Raw genomic sequence first — 18,580 nt, 5'->3', positions numbered from 1 at the left:
AAAAAAAAAAAAAAGTTGGTGACCCCTGGTGTAAACAAAGGGATAATGGGACATCAGTGGAGGCTTACTCAATGCTAACAGTTCCGCCCACAAGTCGGAGGTGAATTTCTGATGAACTCTTGGTGGTCTGCAGAACTTTTGTCCTAGAAAAAGACACAGGATTTCTGATGTTTTCCTAAAAACAGCATCATCATAGTGAAAAGACCCACTGGGAACGCTTTTACAAAAGTATAAAAAAAAAAGATCAGACAGACCAGAGAAAACTGAGAAGTGACACTTTAGAAGACAAATCAAAATTGACTTGTGATGATGGAGGAAAAAAAACACAATATCTTAAAAGTCGTTATTATTTATAGCTTTAATTTTTCCAAGCAGAAACAAATTTACTAGGGTATTCTGGGTAAACAGTTGAAATGTTGACGTTGATCTTGACACGTTTCACTGGAGTTCTTGTCTCCTGTTATCCTCAGATCAAACTCTACACCAAACAAGGGTCACTAAAATACCAAACCGACTGTGCTCCGATCAACGGCTACTTCATGATCCCCCTCTACGATAAGGTACGCGAGGAAACAATGTTCTTCAGAACGTCAAACTGCGTTTGTCCCATAAATGAAGCCTTCTCTGTGGTCCAACAGGGAGACTTTGTTCTGAAGATTGAGCCTCCTCTGGGATGGAGTTTTGGTAAAGACCGTCAGACATTCCCTCACATTTCTAACTGCAGATGAATGCTGCTTCACTGTCTCTCCTGTTGAACTGTGGACAGAACCTACCAGTGTGGAGCTGCATGTGGACGGAGTCAACGACATCTGCACCAAAGAGGAGGATATCAACTTTGTGTTCACGGGCTTCTCCGTGTCTGGAGCGGTGAGCGCTGTCAGAACCCTGTGTGCTCCTCTGCACTCTCAGAGGTCCAAAGTTCTGCAGCCGTGAGCTGAAGAGTTCACGTTGGTTTTTGCTAAACCAGTTGGGTTTCAGAGTTAGCTTTCAGTTTATTTAGCAGTTTTGCTTTTGGTGTCCAGGTTCTGAGCAGTGGTCATCTGCTGGGCCCAGCAGGGGTCGAGGTGACCCTGAGCCGAGCCGGAACCGAGGAGAAACTGCAGACTGTGGTCACACAGCCCGGCGGAAAGTACGTTCCGCTTTAGTTTAACCTCTTTTCTTTCAGCATTCATCATGACTCTGAGCTGCAGCTGCAACGTCCAGTCTTTGTGTTCTTCCTCACTCAGGTACACCTTCTTCAAAGTTCTGCCGGGACATTATGACATCACAGCGTCCCACCCGTCCTGGACGCTGAAGCAGGTCAGTTTTCGTGTGTGTCATCTTCTCTGAGATTCCTGCTTCCTTTCACTAAACCAGGAGGTTCCATGTGCATGACGTTAAATTTCTGACAAAGGAGCGTATATCAAACTCCACGCACGCGAAGAACGTTCCACGGCGCAGAACAGTCTCCACGCCCGCTCCTCTATGTGATGGTTCACCTGATCATGTCCCTGCAGAGATCCACCTCCGTGCACGTCTCCACCGTCAACGCTCCGGCCGCTGAGCATCTGGTGGTCGCGGGATACGACGTCTTCGGGGAGGTCCGCAGCGACGGAGAACCGGTGAAGGACGTCACCTTCCTTCTGTACTCGTCCACCGTCAGCAAGGAGGTACAGCAGCACTGCTCTCCACATTCAGGAATGCAGAAAAAAAGCCTCTCGCGCTCAGAAGTGATGGAGTCTGTTCGCTTCCAGGACGTCAGCGGCTGTAACCCGTCTCCGGTGGAGGGAGCTGACTCTGGGGACAGCTCTCTGCTGTACCTGTGCAGCGCTCAGTCCAGAGATGACGGCAGCTTCATCTTCTCTTCACTGGCCAGCGGCGAGTACACAGTTGTGAGTCTGCTTTCTCTTTCTGTGCAAAAACTGGATCTATGTGAGTCTGTCCTTCAGCTTTAGACCAGAATTTAGGTTTTTGTTGAGATCTTCAGTCAGAATCAAATGATCCAAAGTCCATTTCTACTTTGATGATGGTGAAGTATGTTTGAACACTTGATGCATCCTTGTGAACCGTTATCCAGTCCTGCAGAAACAGCTGTGATGACATAATTACTTCCTATTCAGGCAAGTCAGGAAATGAAATGCTTTCAAGCCTAATAAATCCTCCACAATAAAAGCCTCTCAGTGCTTTGGTCTATCCAGCACAGATTAAAAGTATCACTGAACCATACGTTCAAAAAAAAAATAAAAACTCTAAATAGCACAAGAGTTATTAGACTACAACAGCTGATAATTCATCCGCTGATCATTCTTTACCTTCAAGAAGTGGAATGAGCGACAGGCCACCTGTCCAGGGTGAACCCCGCCTTTGTCCTTCCAGAAACCCTGTGACACTGAACGGGATGAACTGGGTTCAGAAGATGAATGAATGCAATCAATCTTTTTGACATTTTACTAGTTTACTAGTAAAACTGATACATTTAACAAAAAACAGTCCATTCCAGAGTGAAACCTAACAAAAGTTTGAAAAAAAAAAATTTCTCTGGAAAAGGGAAACAAATCAGCTAAAATTAACGCAAGCCCTCAGGCACCCTGTCATGCAGCTGTGAGATCAGCGTAATAAAATCTTCCAAAATAAACTTAAGCTTTTGTTTATTTTCTGTGATTGAGATTTTATGGAACTAAAGAGAGAATATGTAATTGTAGTCTTTGGACAAAAGCAGTCGTTTATTTTAATAAATAAGGTGGAAGATGAATGTAGGGTTTGGCTGCAATGCCAGGCAGAGGACTCGCTGTGTGGCCAACAACAAAGAAATTATCATTATTTTATTTTGAGATGGAGACTGCATTAAATTAAAACAACCAGCATCAGTGTTGTGTAAAAGTGTTGTGAAACTTCACGGTTCACCGCAAAAGTTCAGAGTGGACAGACACGCCTCCACCTGTGAGCAGATTCCAGCCGAGCTGACCTGAAATCCAGCTGGATCAAACTTCTCAAAAAACAAAAAAACTTATTGATTTTCCACAAACACAAAAAGGAAAATGTATTAATAAAAAAACTCTGCTGAAAAACAGAATTCCAGTAAAAATGTCAAATGGACAGCAGTGCTCCTCTTATTTTTGGGGCTGCCTGCAGCTGCAGCCTCACAGGCAGACTGAGGTAAGAAAGATCATCCTGGAGCTGTGAGGTCTGTGATGTTCCTCTATATGTGAGCCAAAGGAATCTGTGACTTTCAACTGGATTTTTTTTGTATTTTCATTCAAAAACATGTTGATTAATTTGTTGACAAATTTTATTCTTGTTGTTTTTATAAAATCACACCTAAAACTTTCATTCTATGTTGTAAAAAGAGTTTGTTAAACATTTTTGGGGTTTCCAGAGCAAAGTGAATCCCATTTTTCCAGACAGAATTTTCTGTTTTTACATGATTTTATGTCTAGTGTGTGAATACAACATGGAAAAATGACTAAATGAAGGTAGTGTCACATAGGAGAGGTTCTGCTGATTAAAATGATACCATCCTGTGTTTGTTTGGAGTTCTGAATTGAAGTTTTTTTTTCTGGTCATCAACCCTCATCCAGCTCAGAATCAAGTAGAGATGTTGGTGTTTCCTTTAGAAAGCCTCAGCGGCCTCTGCTCTCTTCTTTTATGTAAACTTCGATGGAGCTCTAAATCAAACCTGATCTCTTCAAACAAAAGTACAATGATACCCAGATTCCTTTTGATTGTTTCAAGTATAAGCTTTTTATTTCACAAGCTCTTTAGAAAAGTGTTTGTTGTTTAGATTCAAAAGTATCAGAGCTGACCTCAGTCTGGATCTTCAGGATTCACTCCAGCAGTTCTTCATTCAGTATCTGTTTTTTCAGCATCTTTTCTTCCTTCCTCTTCTCCTCAGGTGCCTTTCTACCGGGGGGAGAGGATCACTTTTGATGTCGCTCCGTCAAGGATGAACTTTAAGGTGGAACACAACAGCCTGAAGCTGGAGGTAAGTTCAGATTACAGCTCTGTCGTCTCTCAGCTCATCTTCCAAATGTCAGAGTTTCCTTCATTTGTTTTACAGCCCATCTTCCGTGTGATGGGGTTCTCTGTGACGGGTCGAGTCCTGAACGGCGGCGGTGGGGAGGGCGTGGCGGAGGCCGCTGTCTCCCTCAACAACCTGATCAAAGGTAGGAACTCTGAAGTCCTGGACCAGAGAGGTAGCTTTCTCCTGCTGACCTGCTGCCGCCTGTCCCAGTGCTCAGTAAGGAGGACGGCTCCTTCCGGCTGGAGAACATGACAGCCGGCACCTACACCATCCGCGTGAGCAAGGAGCTCATGTTCTTTGAGCCGGTCACGGTGAAGATCGCCCCCAACACCCCCCAGCTTCCTGACATCATCCCAGCAGGGTGAGTAAGGGCGGAGCTTTTAGTCTACGACACAGAAACGCACTCACGGGTTAAAGCCTTAAGGAGAGCGGCCGGTGTCCCTCACAGGTTCAGCGTCTGCGGTCAGATCTCCATCAGCCGCCTGCCGGAAGGCATGAAGCAGCAGAGCCGCTACAGGGTCATCCTGACCCCACGGGGCCAAGACAAGGCCACCAGCCGCAGCGTGGACTCCGACCCGCAGGGGGCCTTCTGCTTTCAGGCCAAACCGGGAGACTACAACATCCATGTGAGGCTACAGCCACAACAAACAACAAACACAACTGTTAGCTGTTCCCTCAGACAGTTCTGTAACACGATGGTGATGATAATGCAGTCATTCTGAAGCCTCCATGTTCAGGTGTCCCTGCCCGACGCGGAGGTGAAGGCAGGCCTGGCTCTGCAGCCTCAGGTCCTGGAGGTGTCCCTGCTGGACCGGCCCCTCACCGACCTGCTGTTCACGCAGTTCATGGCTTCTGTCTCCGGAAAAGTCTACTGTCTAGGTAAAAGATCTGGAGTCTTTTTGGTGTAGAGTGAACCAGAGCGGAGGTTCTCCAGTCAGAGGAGACGCTTTGTAAAACCGTTTCTATCTAAACCTCTAGTTTAAAAACCAAACTCTCAACAAAGAAAATCTCAACATTTAAAGTCAGAATAATCTAGTCTAGAATCCACTTTACACATGATGTTAACTGTATTGAAGCAGCAAACACGCTGCAGATACAACAACATAATCATTGTAGGATTTGGTTCATTTAAAAATTACATTGCTGCAAAAGATCACAGCAACAACTCAGTTAGATCAATTCAGGGATTATAAACTGTAAAAGTGAGTTTAGTTTAATCTAAATTGTCCTTTTTAGAGTCTAAAGTAGAGCTGGGTTGATGAAATTGATTAACGATCTAAGCTCACTCAATAATCGATCCATAAAAGTGGTGGTCGATATAACACATAAAGCTAAAGTCCGCTAGCTTGATGGTAATGTATAATAGAATTTCCCATAGAGCGGCTAATGCTAACGCTCGGTCGACCTAAACATACATTACTGACTAAATTAAATTCTTTATAAACTCACAGGCATAAATTTACAGAACTATTTTAAGGAAATATATTTTAAGGTAATCTTTTGTGGTCTAAAAAACAGTTTTTGCTCATGCTTTCTTCTTCTCTGTAAAAAGGTGTAATGCTATAGCGCGATCGCCACCTAGTGGCCAAACTATAACTCCCTCCAGGAGAAGTAGAGCGATTGTTGTAGTTTCTCTGTTTGTATGCTATTAACAATCTCATTATTATTTCACTAGTACATTTTACAGTATGTAAACTGCATCAGATTAATACGAATATCATAAAGTCAGTCATATATTTTAAGCAAATGTGTCTACATTTGTAAACAGTAAAAACTCAAAATTAAATGGAATAAAAAAAATAAATCTGAATTGAATCAATTCTGGAAAATGTTGGCAATACCCAGCCCTAATCCTGATGTCGATTTTTTTCTGTTTTCTAATGTAAAGTAGAGGTGTGTTCCTGTTTGTTTTCTCCTGACATGTTTTTGTGCTGGCTCTTAGCTTCTTGCGATGACGTGTCGGTGACGCTGCAGCCGGTGAGCCGGCAGGGGGACAGGAAGACGGTGGCGCTGTCCGGGAGCAGTGACGTCCTCAGCTTCTCTTTCGACAACGTTCTGCCTGGGAAATACAAAGGTTCTTCCATGACTCCTCTTGACATTGATTACTTTTTGAAGAAGAAACTCTTCCAGAACCTGGCAAAGCTCTTCCATCAAAACTTTTCTGAGGGCCTCTCAACTTCCTGATTTGTTTAACCCTTTAACACCTCATCTTTAATATACTAACTTTTCAACCATTAACACGATAATTCCAGTAGATTCAGAAGGAGAAAAGTGGCTCACGCCGCTTTTCTCCTTCTGAATCTACTGGAATTATCGTGTTAAAAATTAAAAGAATCTGGTGTTAAAGGGTTAAAGCTTCCCCCTGCTTGACTTGACTCTCGTGTTCCCTTCAGTGGGTATTCCTCACGAGGAGTGGTGCTGGAAGCAGAAGTCCATGGAAGTGGAGGTGCTGGACTCGGACGTCATGGGGGTGGAGTTCAGGCAGATCGGTTTCATCCTGCGCTGCTCTCTTTCCCACGCCATCATTCTGGTCGGTAAACCGTCGGCGGTGCTGCTGCTGTGGCTGACGGACGCCCGATCTGACGCTCCTGTTCTTCCACACAGGAGTTCTTTCAGGACGGCAGCAAACCGGAGAACGTCGGCGTGTACAATCTCTCCAAGGGAGTCAACCGCTTCTGCCTGTCCAAGCCTGGTGAGCTGCAGCTCCTGAACTCTCAATACTGTCACATCAGTTAGTGGGGAGTTTACATTTCATTTATTTATTACCTTGGCTGTAACTTTAATTTTTGATTTTTTTTTTAGGAAGGACAGTTTATTCACGTTTTAAACTGAGCCTTTTTTTCCACCTTTGGTTGCCTAAAAAACAAATGTTTAATGTAAAACTGATTGCCAGTAATGCTGTGGTTTTGCTGTGCAGGTGTGTATAAGGTCACCCCGCGCTCCTGCCATCAGTTTGAGCAGGATTTCTACACGTATGACACGTGAGTGAAGACATGTCTCTCCTATCAAGCACAGTCGCAGGTTTCTGAACTCTCCTGTCTGCCGTGAACAGCTCAGCCCCCAGCATCCTGACGCTCACGGCGGTGCGGCATCACATGACGGGACTCATCACCACCGACAAGCTCCTCGACGTCACCGTCACCATCAAGTAAGGAGCTCCATCTGACTGCGGCTGTGTGGGCTTTCCCCGCTGACGATGTCTCTCAAACGGCGTCAGGTCGTCCATCGAGAGCGAGCCGGCGCTGGTGCTGGGCCCCCTGCGCAGCCTGGAGGAGCAGCGGCAGGAGCAGCAGCTGCAGGAGATCCAGCTGCGCCGCCAGGAGCGGGAGCGCCGCGCTGCCGGAGACGAGGGAGGAGCCAAGGACGACAGCCCGCCCATCCAGGAGAAGGCGGACGACCTGATTGGCCCCTTCCACTACGAGTTTTCTTACTGGGCCAGGTCTCTATCGGTTTTAGTGATGGTCTTATCTCTGGAGTCTGCAACATAAAAGGCTAAAACCTGAATTTCCAGGGCTGGTGAGAGGGTCACCGTGACCCCTTCCTCCAAAGAGCTGCTTTTCTACCCCCCCGAAGTGGAAGCAACCATCACAGGAGGTAAGAGTCTTCTCCGTGAGGTTTATCACACATGGAAAACGGAGGAAAAACTCTCCTTATTTTGGGTGTCTGGACAGATTCCTGTCCCGGTCGGCTGGTGGACATCATCGGACGAGCGGGGCTCTTCTTGGAGGGAACCGTCTCACCGGCGCTCGAGGGGGTGGAGATCTCCATCACTGAGAGAGGAGCTTCTGCTCCGCTCATCACTGTGGCCACAAACGACGTTGGAGCGTACAGGTACAAGGCCCTGCTCCAATAGTTTCACTTCAAGCATCTGCTTTTCCTTGTGTTTTCACTGATCTAGTATTTGATCCAAGTACTTTATTGACTGTCCAACAGGAGCTCAGATAACAGGGACCTCATTTTACTAGAAGTAGCATGGAAACGGAATGAAAACCCTTAAATCCAAAAATATGCTCACTCAGAAAAAAACTTCTCACTGCCATCTCTCTATAAGTACTTTTCCTGTGTGATCCTCCCACCATTCTTCCAAATAAGGTCCATATAAATGAAAATTAGTATATGCAAATATTCCTAAGTAGCCAATCTGGAAACGGAATGGAAATCAGCTAAACAAAAAAAAGCAGCTGGTTTGTAGTTTACAAAGTTGAGGAGCAGCTGAGAGGAGAGAGGAGGACAGGAGCGATGAGGTCAGTTCTTCTGGTTCTGGTTAAAACTCTGAAAGAGCTGCTGCTTACTGAGGCAGAAGATGGTCACAGCTTCTCTTTAACCCTCGCCGAATTGCTTCTCTGCCCCTACATTTAGCCCACCAAGCAGAAAGATACGGAAAAACAGTGTCTTCAAATCTGGAAGTTACTACTGCTGAATCCCAATTACTTCCCTATCCCTACATTTATCCCTCCAAACAGTATATGGAAAACTTGTGTCTTCAAATTTGAACGTTACTATGACTCGATGATGTCAATAGTCATCTAGAACGTGAATCACTCCACTGGCAGCGGGATAGCCTGCCTTAAATCGGTACGACTCCTTAAGAAAACCCTTGAGCACATTGCTACAGCTTTAGACTCCCAATTGGAGGCTGTACCTGATAATCAGAGCCACTTTTCCAGGCTGTCGAGAAGATTTCACGATTCAGAATAGCACAGGTTGGACTAAAACTGATGTTTTTCTAGACTCAGTGATTTCATGTGTGCAGAAATTCAGTCTTTGGTGTGTGTGCTGATTGCTCTTCTCCCTGCTCAGCGTGGGTCCGCTCCACAGCGACCGCAGCTACGACATCAGTGCCAGGAAGGAGGGCTTCGTCCTGAGCCCAGCTGAGGGAACCCGGGGGGACTTCAAGGCCTTCGCTCTGGCAGGCGTTACCTTTAAGGTGGGTGGATTCCCCTCCCGACATTTCACCTCTACTAAGCAGCAGCCGCTTCAACCTTTCATCTGATGAAAAGGTTCAGTTTGTTCCTTCTGACTGTCTATTAGAGCTGCCACAATTGGAGGACTAATCGACGACTAATCGACTATTAAAGTAGTCGACAACTAATTTAATGGTCGATTAGTCGTTACTTTATATTATATGGAGTCAGAGTGTAGTGAAATTGAAAGTTATAATGGCATGCTAGCTTTTTGGACTATGTTGGCATTTATTACAGTTATTTGGATTATTTTGGAGATAACCAATATTTATCTGCACGCTAGCTATTTTTACAAATTTAGGCTTCATTGGTTTTTTTAGGCTATTTTAGAGTTTAGCTAATATTTCAGTTACATGCTAGCTGTTTTGGCTAATTTAGGATTTTTTCAGTTAATGTGGATTTTAGCTAATATTTCAGCAGCATGCTAGCTATTTTGGCTAATTTGGCATTTAACTAATATTTTTGCTGGCTTTCAGTTTCAGTGTTTTCATCTATAGATTTCAGCGGCCAAATTTAGTTTACAGCATTATAGGATTATAGGATTATTGCAGAGAATGCCAGTGTGAACATATATAGTGTTTAGTTATTTTGAAGCTAATGATGGTTAAGATGTGTGTTTTTAATAATTTATACATGACCCGATTAGTCGACTAATCGGAAAAAATAATCGAGGATTAGTAGACTATTAAGATAATCGTTTGTGGCAGCACTACTGTCTATTAATTAGTGATGGAGGCTTGAGAGAGTTTCTTGATGCGGATCAGCCCCCGTGAGTGGTAAAACACCCGTTTTGTCTTTTCCAGATCAAGTCAGAGGATGGACAGCCGCTGTCAGGCGTCCTCCTGTCTCTGAGTGGAGGACAGTTTCGCTCCAACCTCCTGACGCAGGACACCGGCCTCCTCACCTTCAACAACCTGGTCAGAATGCAGCGCCACTCAGACGAACGTCTCTTTGCAGCTCAGCCCTAATCTGTGTCTCACCGGTTTCCTCCAGACTCCTGGTCAGTACTACTTCAAACCCATGATGAAGGAGTTCCGCTTCGAGCCCGCCTCTCAGATGATCACAGTGGAGGAGGGCCAGAACCTCAGCATCGACATCACCGGCATCAAAACTGCCTACAGGTTAGTGGTGCAGAAACACTTTGGGTTTTTACCAGAAATCAGCAGCTGCTGGTTTATGGGGCAAATTTGATCTTTAGCTGCTATGGAGCCGTGCAGTCGCTGAGTGGGGACGCAGAGCGCGACGTGGCCGTGGAGGCGGTGGGGCAGGGAGACTGCAGCCTCTACAGCGAGGACACGCTCACGGACGAAGACGGGCAATTCCGCCTGCGGGGGCTGCTGGTGAGGACTTCTCCAGACAGCATTCAGAAGCTGCACATGCTAAAAGAATTGGGGTTCCTGATGTTTTTTTTTTGTTTTTCAGCCTGGTTGCAAATATCTGATTCAGCTGCGAGCTGAAGGAAACGACCACATCGAGCGAGCCCTGCCGAAGCACAGAGCCATAGAGGTAGCACAACATCACAGCCTTTATCAGAAGCAGCTTTATTGCCAAGTACGATTTTACACATACGAGGAATTTGTCTTGGTGATAATGGTGCCTACATCAAATAAATCAAATCACAATTTAGTAATCAGAAGAAAAAAAAGAAATATTACGACATAAATACAAAGAAAAACCTGTAATTATCCTGCAGCCAACCCCCTTGTTCCAAACACCCACACCCCTCCCCGTGATGCTGGAGAGTAACCCTGTGATAATCACCTCTCCGTGTGACGCCGCGTCCTCTGAACCCGCCTCCATCCAGTGTTGCATAAATCTGCGTTTCCTCTCAGGTCGGAAACAGCGACATTGAAGGAGTCAACATCATCGCGTTCAGGCAGATCAACCAGTTTGACCTCAGCGGGAACATCATCACGTCTCCAGAGCACCTGCCAACTCTGTCGGTGAGAACATTGTTCTCCTTAACCCTTTGAGGATAATCGGTTTACCAGGATCTTGATGCTTTGTGGGAAATACTGTTCTAATAAAAGCTGCTTTGACTTGAAGTTGGAGAACCAGAGATTATTTAAGACAACTCCAGCGTGGTGCAGTGATGGGGCTCTTCAGGACAGCAAATACTGAATCTGTGAAAGTTAACTTTTAAAGACTCAGTCCAATGAAAATGTTTTTTTATGTTTTTAAACATGTTCTTGTTGCGATTTTCTCATAATGGAGGACAAATGTAAAGAAAATTAAGTTTAAGGCTGGACTGAACACATTACAAAGTGAACCAGAGTTTGTTTCCCTCGATAATCCAGCACAACTTTTCAGTCTGAATACACCCAAACTGAGTGAAAAGAATGATGGGAAATGAGTGCAGGCTAACTCTGCACCAACAGTCCTGCCCACAACTCGGAGACAAATTTCTGATGAACTTGACACTAATGAAAGAAACACAGGTTTTTATTTTGGCTACAAAAACAAAAGAATTATAATAAAAAGACCACTGGGAACAGAATAGATTACAATAGATCCAAAGATGATTGGAGATTGACTTTTCAAATGAACAACTATTGAATAAAAAAATTAAAAGTTTGATTAAAACTGCTTTCTTAGATCAATTAAGTTTTATCAAAACAACATTAACACACAAATCTCACGTGAGACTCTATTCTGGTCTCAAAGATTCATCTGAGTGATGCATTTAAATGCTCCTAGAAAGCTGGTTCATCAGAGTTTTCCTATTAACCACTTTGAACTTAGTGTGACTAAAATCTAGAAAAAAATTGTCATTTTCTCACTTTCTTAAGCAGATATTCTCAATAATTACAGTAATATAAAAAGGTTTAAAAAACATTTTTGAAACACTTATCCCTTTAAAAAATAAAAACATTTTTCAGAACTGTCGCTTCCACTTCTCAGCGCCTCCAACAACATGCTTTCCTGATGACCCAGCATTTATGTAGCATTTAAACACACCTTTAATCTTTTCTTTCTTGGTGACATGAAAGAGTCTCACCTCAGATTTGTGCATAAATTTGGTTTTCTGTTTGCAACAACCGATAATCAGTAATTTTTTAAAGAGTTGTATGTTACTTACTTTCAAGCTTTTGTCATTTTAATTTATGCATGTGTAAATTGTATTTTGTATTTTTTTGAATTTTATAAATTTGTACTTATGCACAAAATGTATTATATGAGTTAAAAATCAAGAATTACTGTATTTTCTGTAGTATAAGTCACAGTTTGTTTCATAGTTTAGCTAGGGGTGTAACTTATGCTTAAAGGCGACTTATTTGTGTGTTTTTGTTTTGTTTTGTTTTTTTACATCAAAAGGCTGATATATTTGTTATTTTCCCAGTAAACACCAGTTGTCTTTTAACGGTTGTTTCCTCTAACAACCACCAGAGGGCACTGCATCTGAAGTATTAGCTATTGACAGCGGCAGAAGAAGTATCTAAAACAAACATGGAAGAGAATCTGATTGTTTTCCTCTTAAATTTTGATATTATTCTTATACAGATCAAAAGATTAGTATTCTTGTATTTCTTTCTTTATGTATTTTTTTAGCTTCACTGGGCTTTTGTTCTGAAATGTCAGACTTTTCTCCTAAAAGTGCGACTTATACTCAAGAGCGACTTATTTATGGTTTTCTTCTTCTTGATTTGACATTTTTTGCTCTTGTGACTTGTACACCGGTGCAACTTATATTCCAGAATATACTTTACTCAAGCACAAATCGGGGTGAGTCTCTATAATGGCGGCACATAGTCCAGGTGGCGTTATCTGAGAGCTTATTCATGTCGGCTCCACTTCAGTCAGAATTACTTTTAAAAATGTTTGTTCTCCACTGTATCAAACCTTTGAGAGAACCTCTGATCTGCCCATCCAAAGCACTAACGCTTGGAAAGCTTTATAAACACTGCACTGAATTATCTGTTCTTGTCTTTTTATTTTAGGTAAAACTGTACAGAATTGACAATCTGGACAATCCCATCAACAGTGTGTCTCTGGGACAGTCTTTGTTCTTCCACTTCCCCCCTCTGGACCAGGATGGGGAGGTTTGAGCCTTTGTCTGAATGTTTCTGAGGTTCCACAGCTTCACCACCATCCTAGACACGGATTCTTTCTCTTTCAGACCTACGTGCTGATGCTGTACTCCACGCTGTCCCGCTCCCAGTACGACTACACTCTGCCTCAGGTGTCCTTCAGCACCTCCGGCCACCACAAGCACGTCACGCTCACCTTTAACCCCACGGTGAGGCTCACACCTCCGCGCTTCTCAGTCGCGTTTTGTGGGTTTTGTGTGCTCACGGCTGCCTGTGTGTGTCTCAGCGTAAAGTGCCTGACCAGGATGTTGCACAGGGATCCTACATCGCTCTACCCCTCACTCTGCTGCTGCTTCTGGCCGCATACAACCACGAGAAGGTATGAGCACCACCAACCCCGGTCCAAAAGTCACGTATTCTCGCTTTGGGCCGCGTGTTTCCTTGTTGAGGGTCCAGGCGGTGTTTAATCCCAGTGCTGGCGTGATCTACAGGTGATCCCCATGCTGCTGCAGCTGGTGAACCGCATCCAGGGGGTGAGGAGCATGGCCCAGGCCAGCGCCGACGGAGCCGCTCTAGATGAAGCCAAGCGCCAGACCAAGAGACAGAAGGCGCGGCGTACGTGAGGCACGCCACGGCCTCGGTGGAGCGCCGGCCCCGGTACTGCCGGTTTTCCTTTGAGCTCGTCAAGGCGTGATCTGACAGCAGGCTCGGGGGTGGAGCCCCAGGAGAGACCATTCGACTTTCTTTTGCCCACATGACTCCTGTCCAAATCTCAAATCTCAGAACAATTCTAAAGAATTTATCTCTCTTCAAGTTTCCCGTTGTGGTTCTGAAAGCACTTCCATGCCTTCGATCGTAGTCTTAATATCATTTTGTCCCTCTTTAAGATCAGAAAAACCCACATGTTGAATTCTAATCAGACTGTTGATAAAATTTGTTAGTCCATAAAAGTCCGTTTAGGTTTAGGGTTTTTCTGAAATGTTAGTGGCACATTTTTACAGAACTGTAGCTGAGCGGCAGCTGGAGACTTTCAGTGATTAGATCTTTGAACTCCTGATCTGATCTGGGGTCTCCTCCATTTCATTGTGATTTAAGAGGAACTGTGTCAGTTTTCTCAGGGGATGAAAACAAATCTGAATAATGGAGTGAAGTTTGGTTAATTTATTAACACTGATTCTCATATGAACACTAGTCTAGTTTGTGTGAAAGAACGTTTCTTTGGACTGTGGCGGATGACTTTTTGAATCCATTCTTTCAGACAGTGTGTGGTTACATTTTTCTACAACATTAAAAGGACTAAAGATGTTCTTCCTGCGTTTGATGATGATGATGATGATGATGATGCTCTGCGAGGTCGCAGGGTCCAACCGTACTGTGAAAAGTCTGTCATGTGTGTCACACCAACAGGGAAACTATTCCAGGTGGGGCACATTTAAAGAGCTGTTCATGTGTTTTTCAAAATAAAGTTTGACCACAATGAATGGTGTTTAACAGTTTTACCTGCAGGGGGCACTCTAGCTCCAGACATAAGTTTGGTATGTATCTAAGAACTTTATCTTCTTATTATTTGGTTGCTAAAGTAAAGAATGATTATTAAATTAGTTCAGGATCACAAGTGTTTTCCTGACAGGAAGTCAAGTGATGTCATTTCTTCAGAATAAAACTGAAAATCTGCAAAAACTACAAAAAGATTGAAAAGTAAAATGATGTGGAATGCACCACCACATCTGTTACACTGATGTCACCGTGGGTCCTCAAGGGTTAAAATGATGTGACTAAAGGCTTGAAAACAAGTTTTTATTGAAAAACACTTTTCCCCAACTTTATTTCACTTAAACTTTATAAATTGATTTTTAATGCTTTTAATGTAGAGGACCATTTCACTATTTTAAAAACATTGTTCTTAAAAAATCATAAGAAATTGCTAAAGCTAGAACAAAAACTAAAATACAGCAAAAAACAAACCAAAACGAGAAAATATGTACGTGTATGTATGTATAATTTATATATATAGTTATTTATGGCTATATATATTTTTTTTTTTTGTAGCTTAAACACTTTTTTTCTGATATATAACCGCCGGCATACAAATACAGGCACGCATTAAATAATTGAATGTAGGTTGTGACACTGGAAACTTGCACGCAACATTTTTACAACTGTATTAAATAAATCAACACATACAGTCCTTTTTCCAGAAGGTTTTTGAACATGTATAAAAAAAACAAATATCTGGTCACAAAACATAAAAAAATAACAATTGAAATGGCAAAAAAGTGAGATGAAGCATACAACTATTCCTAGTATTAATTTAATTAAAAAAAACACATAGTGTCTACTAAAAATGGAACACGTTTTTGAACGTTAAATTTTTAATAATCAAGAAAGTAAAAAATTGAAAAATGTAGTAAATGTGCATTTTCTTGAAGATTTAAACAAGGGTTTTACTAAATAGTGAGCATTTGTGTTAAACATATTTTGGTTTTTATTTATTTATCTATTTTTTATCTAAACTAATGCAGTAGAAAAAATAAACAAGGAACTAAATGTTTATTTCTGTAGCACCCCTCCCAGATAAAAACCAACAGTGTTTCACAAAAATAAAATGGCATAAAACAATCAGTCACACATAGAGACAAACACACCACAAGCCAGTAAAACCAAAGTAAGACACAATAAAAGCCAAAAATAGTAGTAACAATATTTACAAAATACTTTTTGGGGCCAAACGTGGATCCTTGTGGTACACCAAATGCTCAAACATGCTGAATAAGCAGAATTTCAACAAACTCCTGTCTTTCTACAATATTTCTCTGCCCATCCTTTTTATGTGGTTGCTGGAGCCTATCCAAACTACCATAGTGTGAAAGCGAGGCTAACGATTGACGGTTCACCAGTCTCAGCAGATCTCATGATCATCTACCTTTTTCAAGACAATTGTGAGTAAAAACAGCCAAAGGATTATTAACAAACATGAAAAGTCTTTGTAAAAATGTGATTGACATACGAGCTAAAAGAAGGTAACAAGCAGACAAATCCACAGAGAAGCTCCTGGGATTAAAAATTCCCACTGGATTCTGCACCTGGAGGTCCGATGGTTTAGTAGCAGAGCCAGTAAATCTTCTCTATGTGCAGAAGAGAGGAAACGGTTCATACCAGAGGAGAGAAGGGGCTCTGACATTGTACCTCCACCTTTGTTTTAATGGAAAGATGAAAAATAGGATAAATATTCAAAGATCATAACTTTACTGTCTGAAACTGAGGGAAAACATCAGCATTTAAAACCTATTTCATTTAAAGTATTATATTTAAAATGCATAAAGTATTTGGTCAAAATGATGAAAATGAGTTACAAGATTTAAATATACGTGTTTAGCATCATCAAAAACAGTTTAAGTTCATGGAGATGTGGTTTCATCTGCAGACAGGATGGTGAGACCTCTGGAGGCTTTATTTTTGTGATTATATTAATATGTTTTCATTTTTTAAAACACAAATAATTGTATTTCCTTTATAATGTTAAGTATGTCGATTGAAAACGACCAAATAATTGATCACAAATAGGATTTTCTTTTGTTCAAAAACCTGAGATACAAACAGCTGGATGTCTCAAAGAATCACATTCTTCCACTGATTTCTTGGCCCCGTTTTCATTTCCAAATGTTTTCTTTCCCGGTGAAGTTCCTGCTCCTCAGCATCTGCAGGAAATGATGCCAAAAAATTTCAGTGTGAGCTTTTTTGTGATGGGGTGGGCGGAGCTTGGTAGGTTATTCTTTTAGAGCGACATTTTAAGGGCTTTAAAGTGTCTGGAAACAGATCATTTCAGATAACACAACCTGAAGATGTTCTATAAAGGAATTTGTGAATTTGTGTGTTTCACTACTTTTATGAATCACCATTATGTTTCAGTATTTTGACCTTTAATATGACATTTTATTATTTTTTGCGTCCTAACATGTGAATGTGTTTGTGAGTTTTAATATAGGAAGTGGACTGAGGGATGCCTCCTCCCTCACAACCCAAACAGTTGGTACCCACTAAAATTCTAAAAAAAAAAACACCTCAAGTCTTCCCAAAGGGCATCTACAGTAGAAGTGGAAACCAAAGAACTGCCCACCTGAGTCCGGCTTCAGAGGTTTGTAATATTTAGCAGGAAGTCACAGAGACGAGGACTTCCTCTGTTTTTTCTGACTAAAGGATTTCACCTGCAGGCCACTGTTGCTGATGACCTGGTTCAACTTCCTCCATAGTCTTGGTCCATGTCACTTGCTGTTACTCCCCACCTTAAAACCACGTGGAAGTCCTGTTCATTCGGAGAACTCTTCCGGAGAATAGCCATGGCTGATCCCTCGTTTGCAGCGTTTGCGTCTCTCTGTCACCTACCATAACTGTCTCCCACACTTGGTGGCTTCGCCGCCATTTATGTGTGCGTGAGGGTGGCTGAGTCACACTGTGCCTCACACACCATTGTGTCACCACTGAGTCACCCCTACCACTCATAATGCACAGGCCAGTGCACAACTGATGTTTGTGGAGAGCGCGGAGGGTTCAGGGTTAACCGTTCAGAAGATGAGCTGTGGTGACACAAATGTACGGAGAGAAAATAGACTAATCTGATTAGTGTGTAATTCTTGATTTGTAATTTGTGTCTGCATGTTTGTGTATAACATTGGATGTTAGCGTACATAATTCTTGATTTGTAACTTATGCAATACTTTTTGTACATAACTGTGTATTCTTGCAATTGTGTTTTCGTATGTACACAAGTTACAAAATACAGTTTACATGTGTACAACTTAAAATTACAAAAGTTTAAACTAACGACCCAAATCTTTAAAAGGTACTCACCAATCATCTGATACACACACAAAACCACATTTACGCACAAATCTGATGTGAGACTCCTCACATCTCCAAGATTTGTGCGTACGTGATGCATTTAAATGTTGCTAGAATGCTGGGTCATCAGAGTTTTAACAGCTGCTTTGAATTCAATTCAATTGAATTTAATGTTATTTTTATACTCTAATATCACAAAACAATTGTCTCATAGGGATTCATACCAGTGCTTCTGGAAAAGCAAAAAGTCTGTCATAAAATACAAACAATAGCCGGTTGCTGAACTAAACAGACTGAACTAAACTAGACCCACCTTCTCAGAGATGAAAAACTCCAAAAAAGAGAAAAAACACAAATACCTTATTCTTGCAAAAAAAGAAGAAACCTCAGTGATGTGAAAGAAGAATTCGTTTATCTGTTCCAGATAGAACTGGGGGAAGGCTGGGGGTGAAGTCCACTGCTAAGAACAGCCAGAGGCGCGTTCCACGGCCAAGAACAAGAGCACAGACGTTCCACCTGGAAGCTGAACTCTCTTGGAAAGAGGAACAACACATGAATTGCACTGCACCAAACAGATGCATAGAGAACTAAATAAAATAATAAGAATATAATAATAATAATCCTTATTTATATAAATAACACCTTTCAAGACAAAAATCACAAAGTGCTGCAAAGTAGAACCCAGAATAAAAAACAGAGTAAAACACAGAATATAAAAACAGAGTTAATAAAGAGCAATTTTAAAAAGA

The 18,580-nt window shown here is 42.2% G+C and overlaps 1 protein-coding gene and 1 long non-coding RNA gene across 2 annotated transcripts in view; both read left to right on the top strand.

Moving 5' to 3' along the window:
• nomo (nodal modulator) overlaps positions 1-14,473 on the top strand; it is a 29,709-nt gene extending 15,236 nt beyond the window's left edge. The window contains exons 18-47 of the mRNA XM_024259571.2: positions 471-560; positions 639-684; positions 767-867; positions 1,023-1,129; positions 1,227-1,299; positions 1,497-1,649; positions 1,734-1,871; positions 3,872-3,961; positions 4,037-4,142; positions 4,211-4,361; positions 4,449-4,626; positions 4,738-4,879; positions 5,943-6,074; positions 6,394-6,530; positions 6,605-6,692; positions 6,918-6,981; positions 7,053-7,148; positions 7,218-7,439; positions 7,512-7,594; positions 7,672-7,831; positions 8,801-8,927; positions 9,768-9,881; positions 9,958-10,085; positions 10,163-10,304; positions 10,387-10,470; positions 10,797-10,907; positions 12,903-13,004; positions 13,082-13,201; positions 13,279-13,371; positions 13,484-14,473. Coding sequence (XP_024115339.1) covers positions 471-560; positions 639-684; positions 767-867; positions 1,023-1,129; positions 1,227-1,299; positions 1,497-1,649; positions 1,734-1,871; positions 3,872-3,961; positions 4,037-4,142; positions 4,211-4,361; positions 4,449-4,626; positions 4,738-4,879; positions 5,943-6,074; positions 6,394-6,530; positions 6,605-6,692; positions 6,918-6,981; positions 7,053-7,148; positions 7,218-7,439; positions 7,512-7,594; positions 7,672-7,831; positions 8,801-8,927; positions 9,768-9,881; positions 9,958-10,085; positions 10,163-10,304; positions 10,387-10,470; positions 10,797-10,907; positions 12,903-13,004; positions 13,082-13,201; positions 13,279-13,371; positions 13,484-13,615 — 3,510 coding nt within the window. The 3' untranslated portion in view covers positions 13,616-14,473. The remainder of the gene's footprint in view (positions 1-470; positions 561-638; positions 685-766; positions 868-1,022; positions 1,130-1,226; positions 1,300-1,496; positions 1,650-1,733; positions 1,872-3,871; positions 3,962-4,036; positions 4,143-4,210; positions 4,362-4,448; positions 4,627-4,737; positions 4,880-5,942; positions 6,075-6,393; positions 6,531-6,604; positions 6,693-6,917; positions 6,982-7,052; positions 7,149-7,217; positions 7,440-7,511; positions 7,595-7,671; positions 7,832-8,800; positions 8,928-9,767; positions 9,882-9,957; positions 10,086-10,162; positions 10,305-10,386; positions 10,471-10,796; positions 10,908-12,902; positions 13,005-13,081; positions 13,202-13,278; positions 13,372-13,483) is intronic.
• Positions 14,474-14,870: 397 nt separating this feature from the next.
• On the top strand, positions 14,871-18,440 carry LOC118599357. The gene is made up of 2 exons (XR_004948664.1): positions 14,871-17,127; positions 17,204-18,440. It is a non-coding gene; the product is annotated as an uncharacterized LOC118599357 (long non-coding RNA).
• The last annotated feature ends 140 nt before the right edge of the window (positions 18,441-18,580 follow it).

The sequence above is a fragment of the Oryzias melastigma genome, linkage group LG1, assembly GCF_002922805.2.
Source record: "Oryzias melastigma strain HK-1 linkage group LG1, ASM292280v2, whole genome shotgun sequence".
Taxonomy (NCBI): domain Eukaryota; kingdom Metazoa; phylum Chordata; class Actinopteri; order Beloniformes; family Adrianichthyidae; genus Oryzias; species Oryzias melastigma.
Note: the sequence above shows the minus strand (reverse complement) of the source record. Positions and strands in the feature narration are given on the sequence as shown.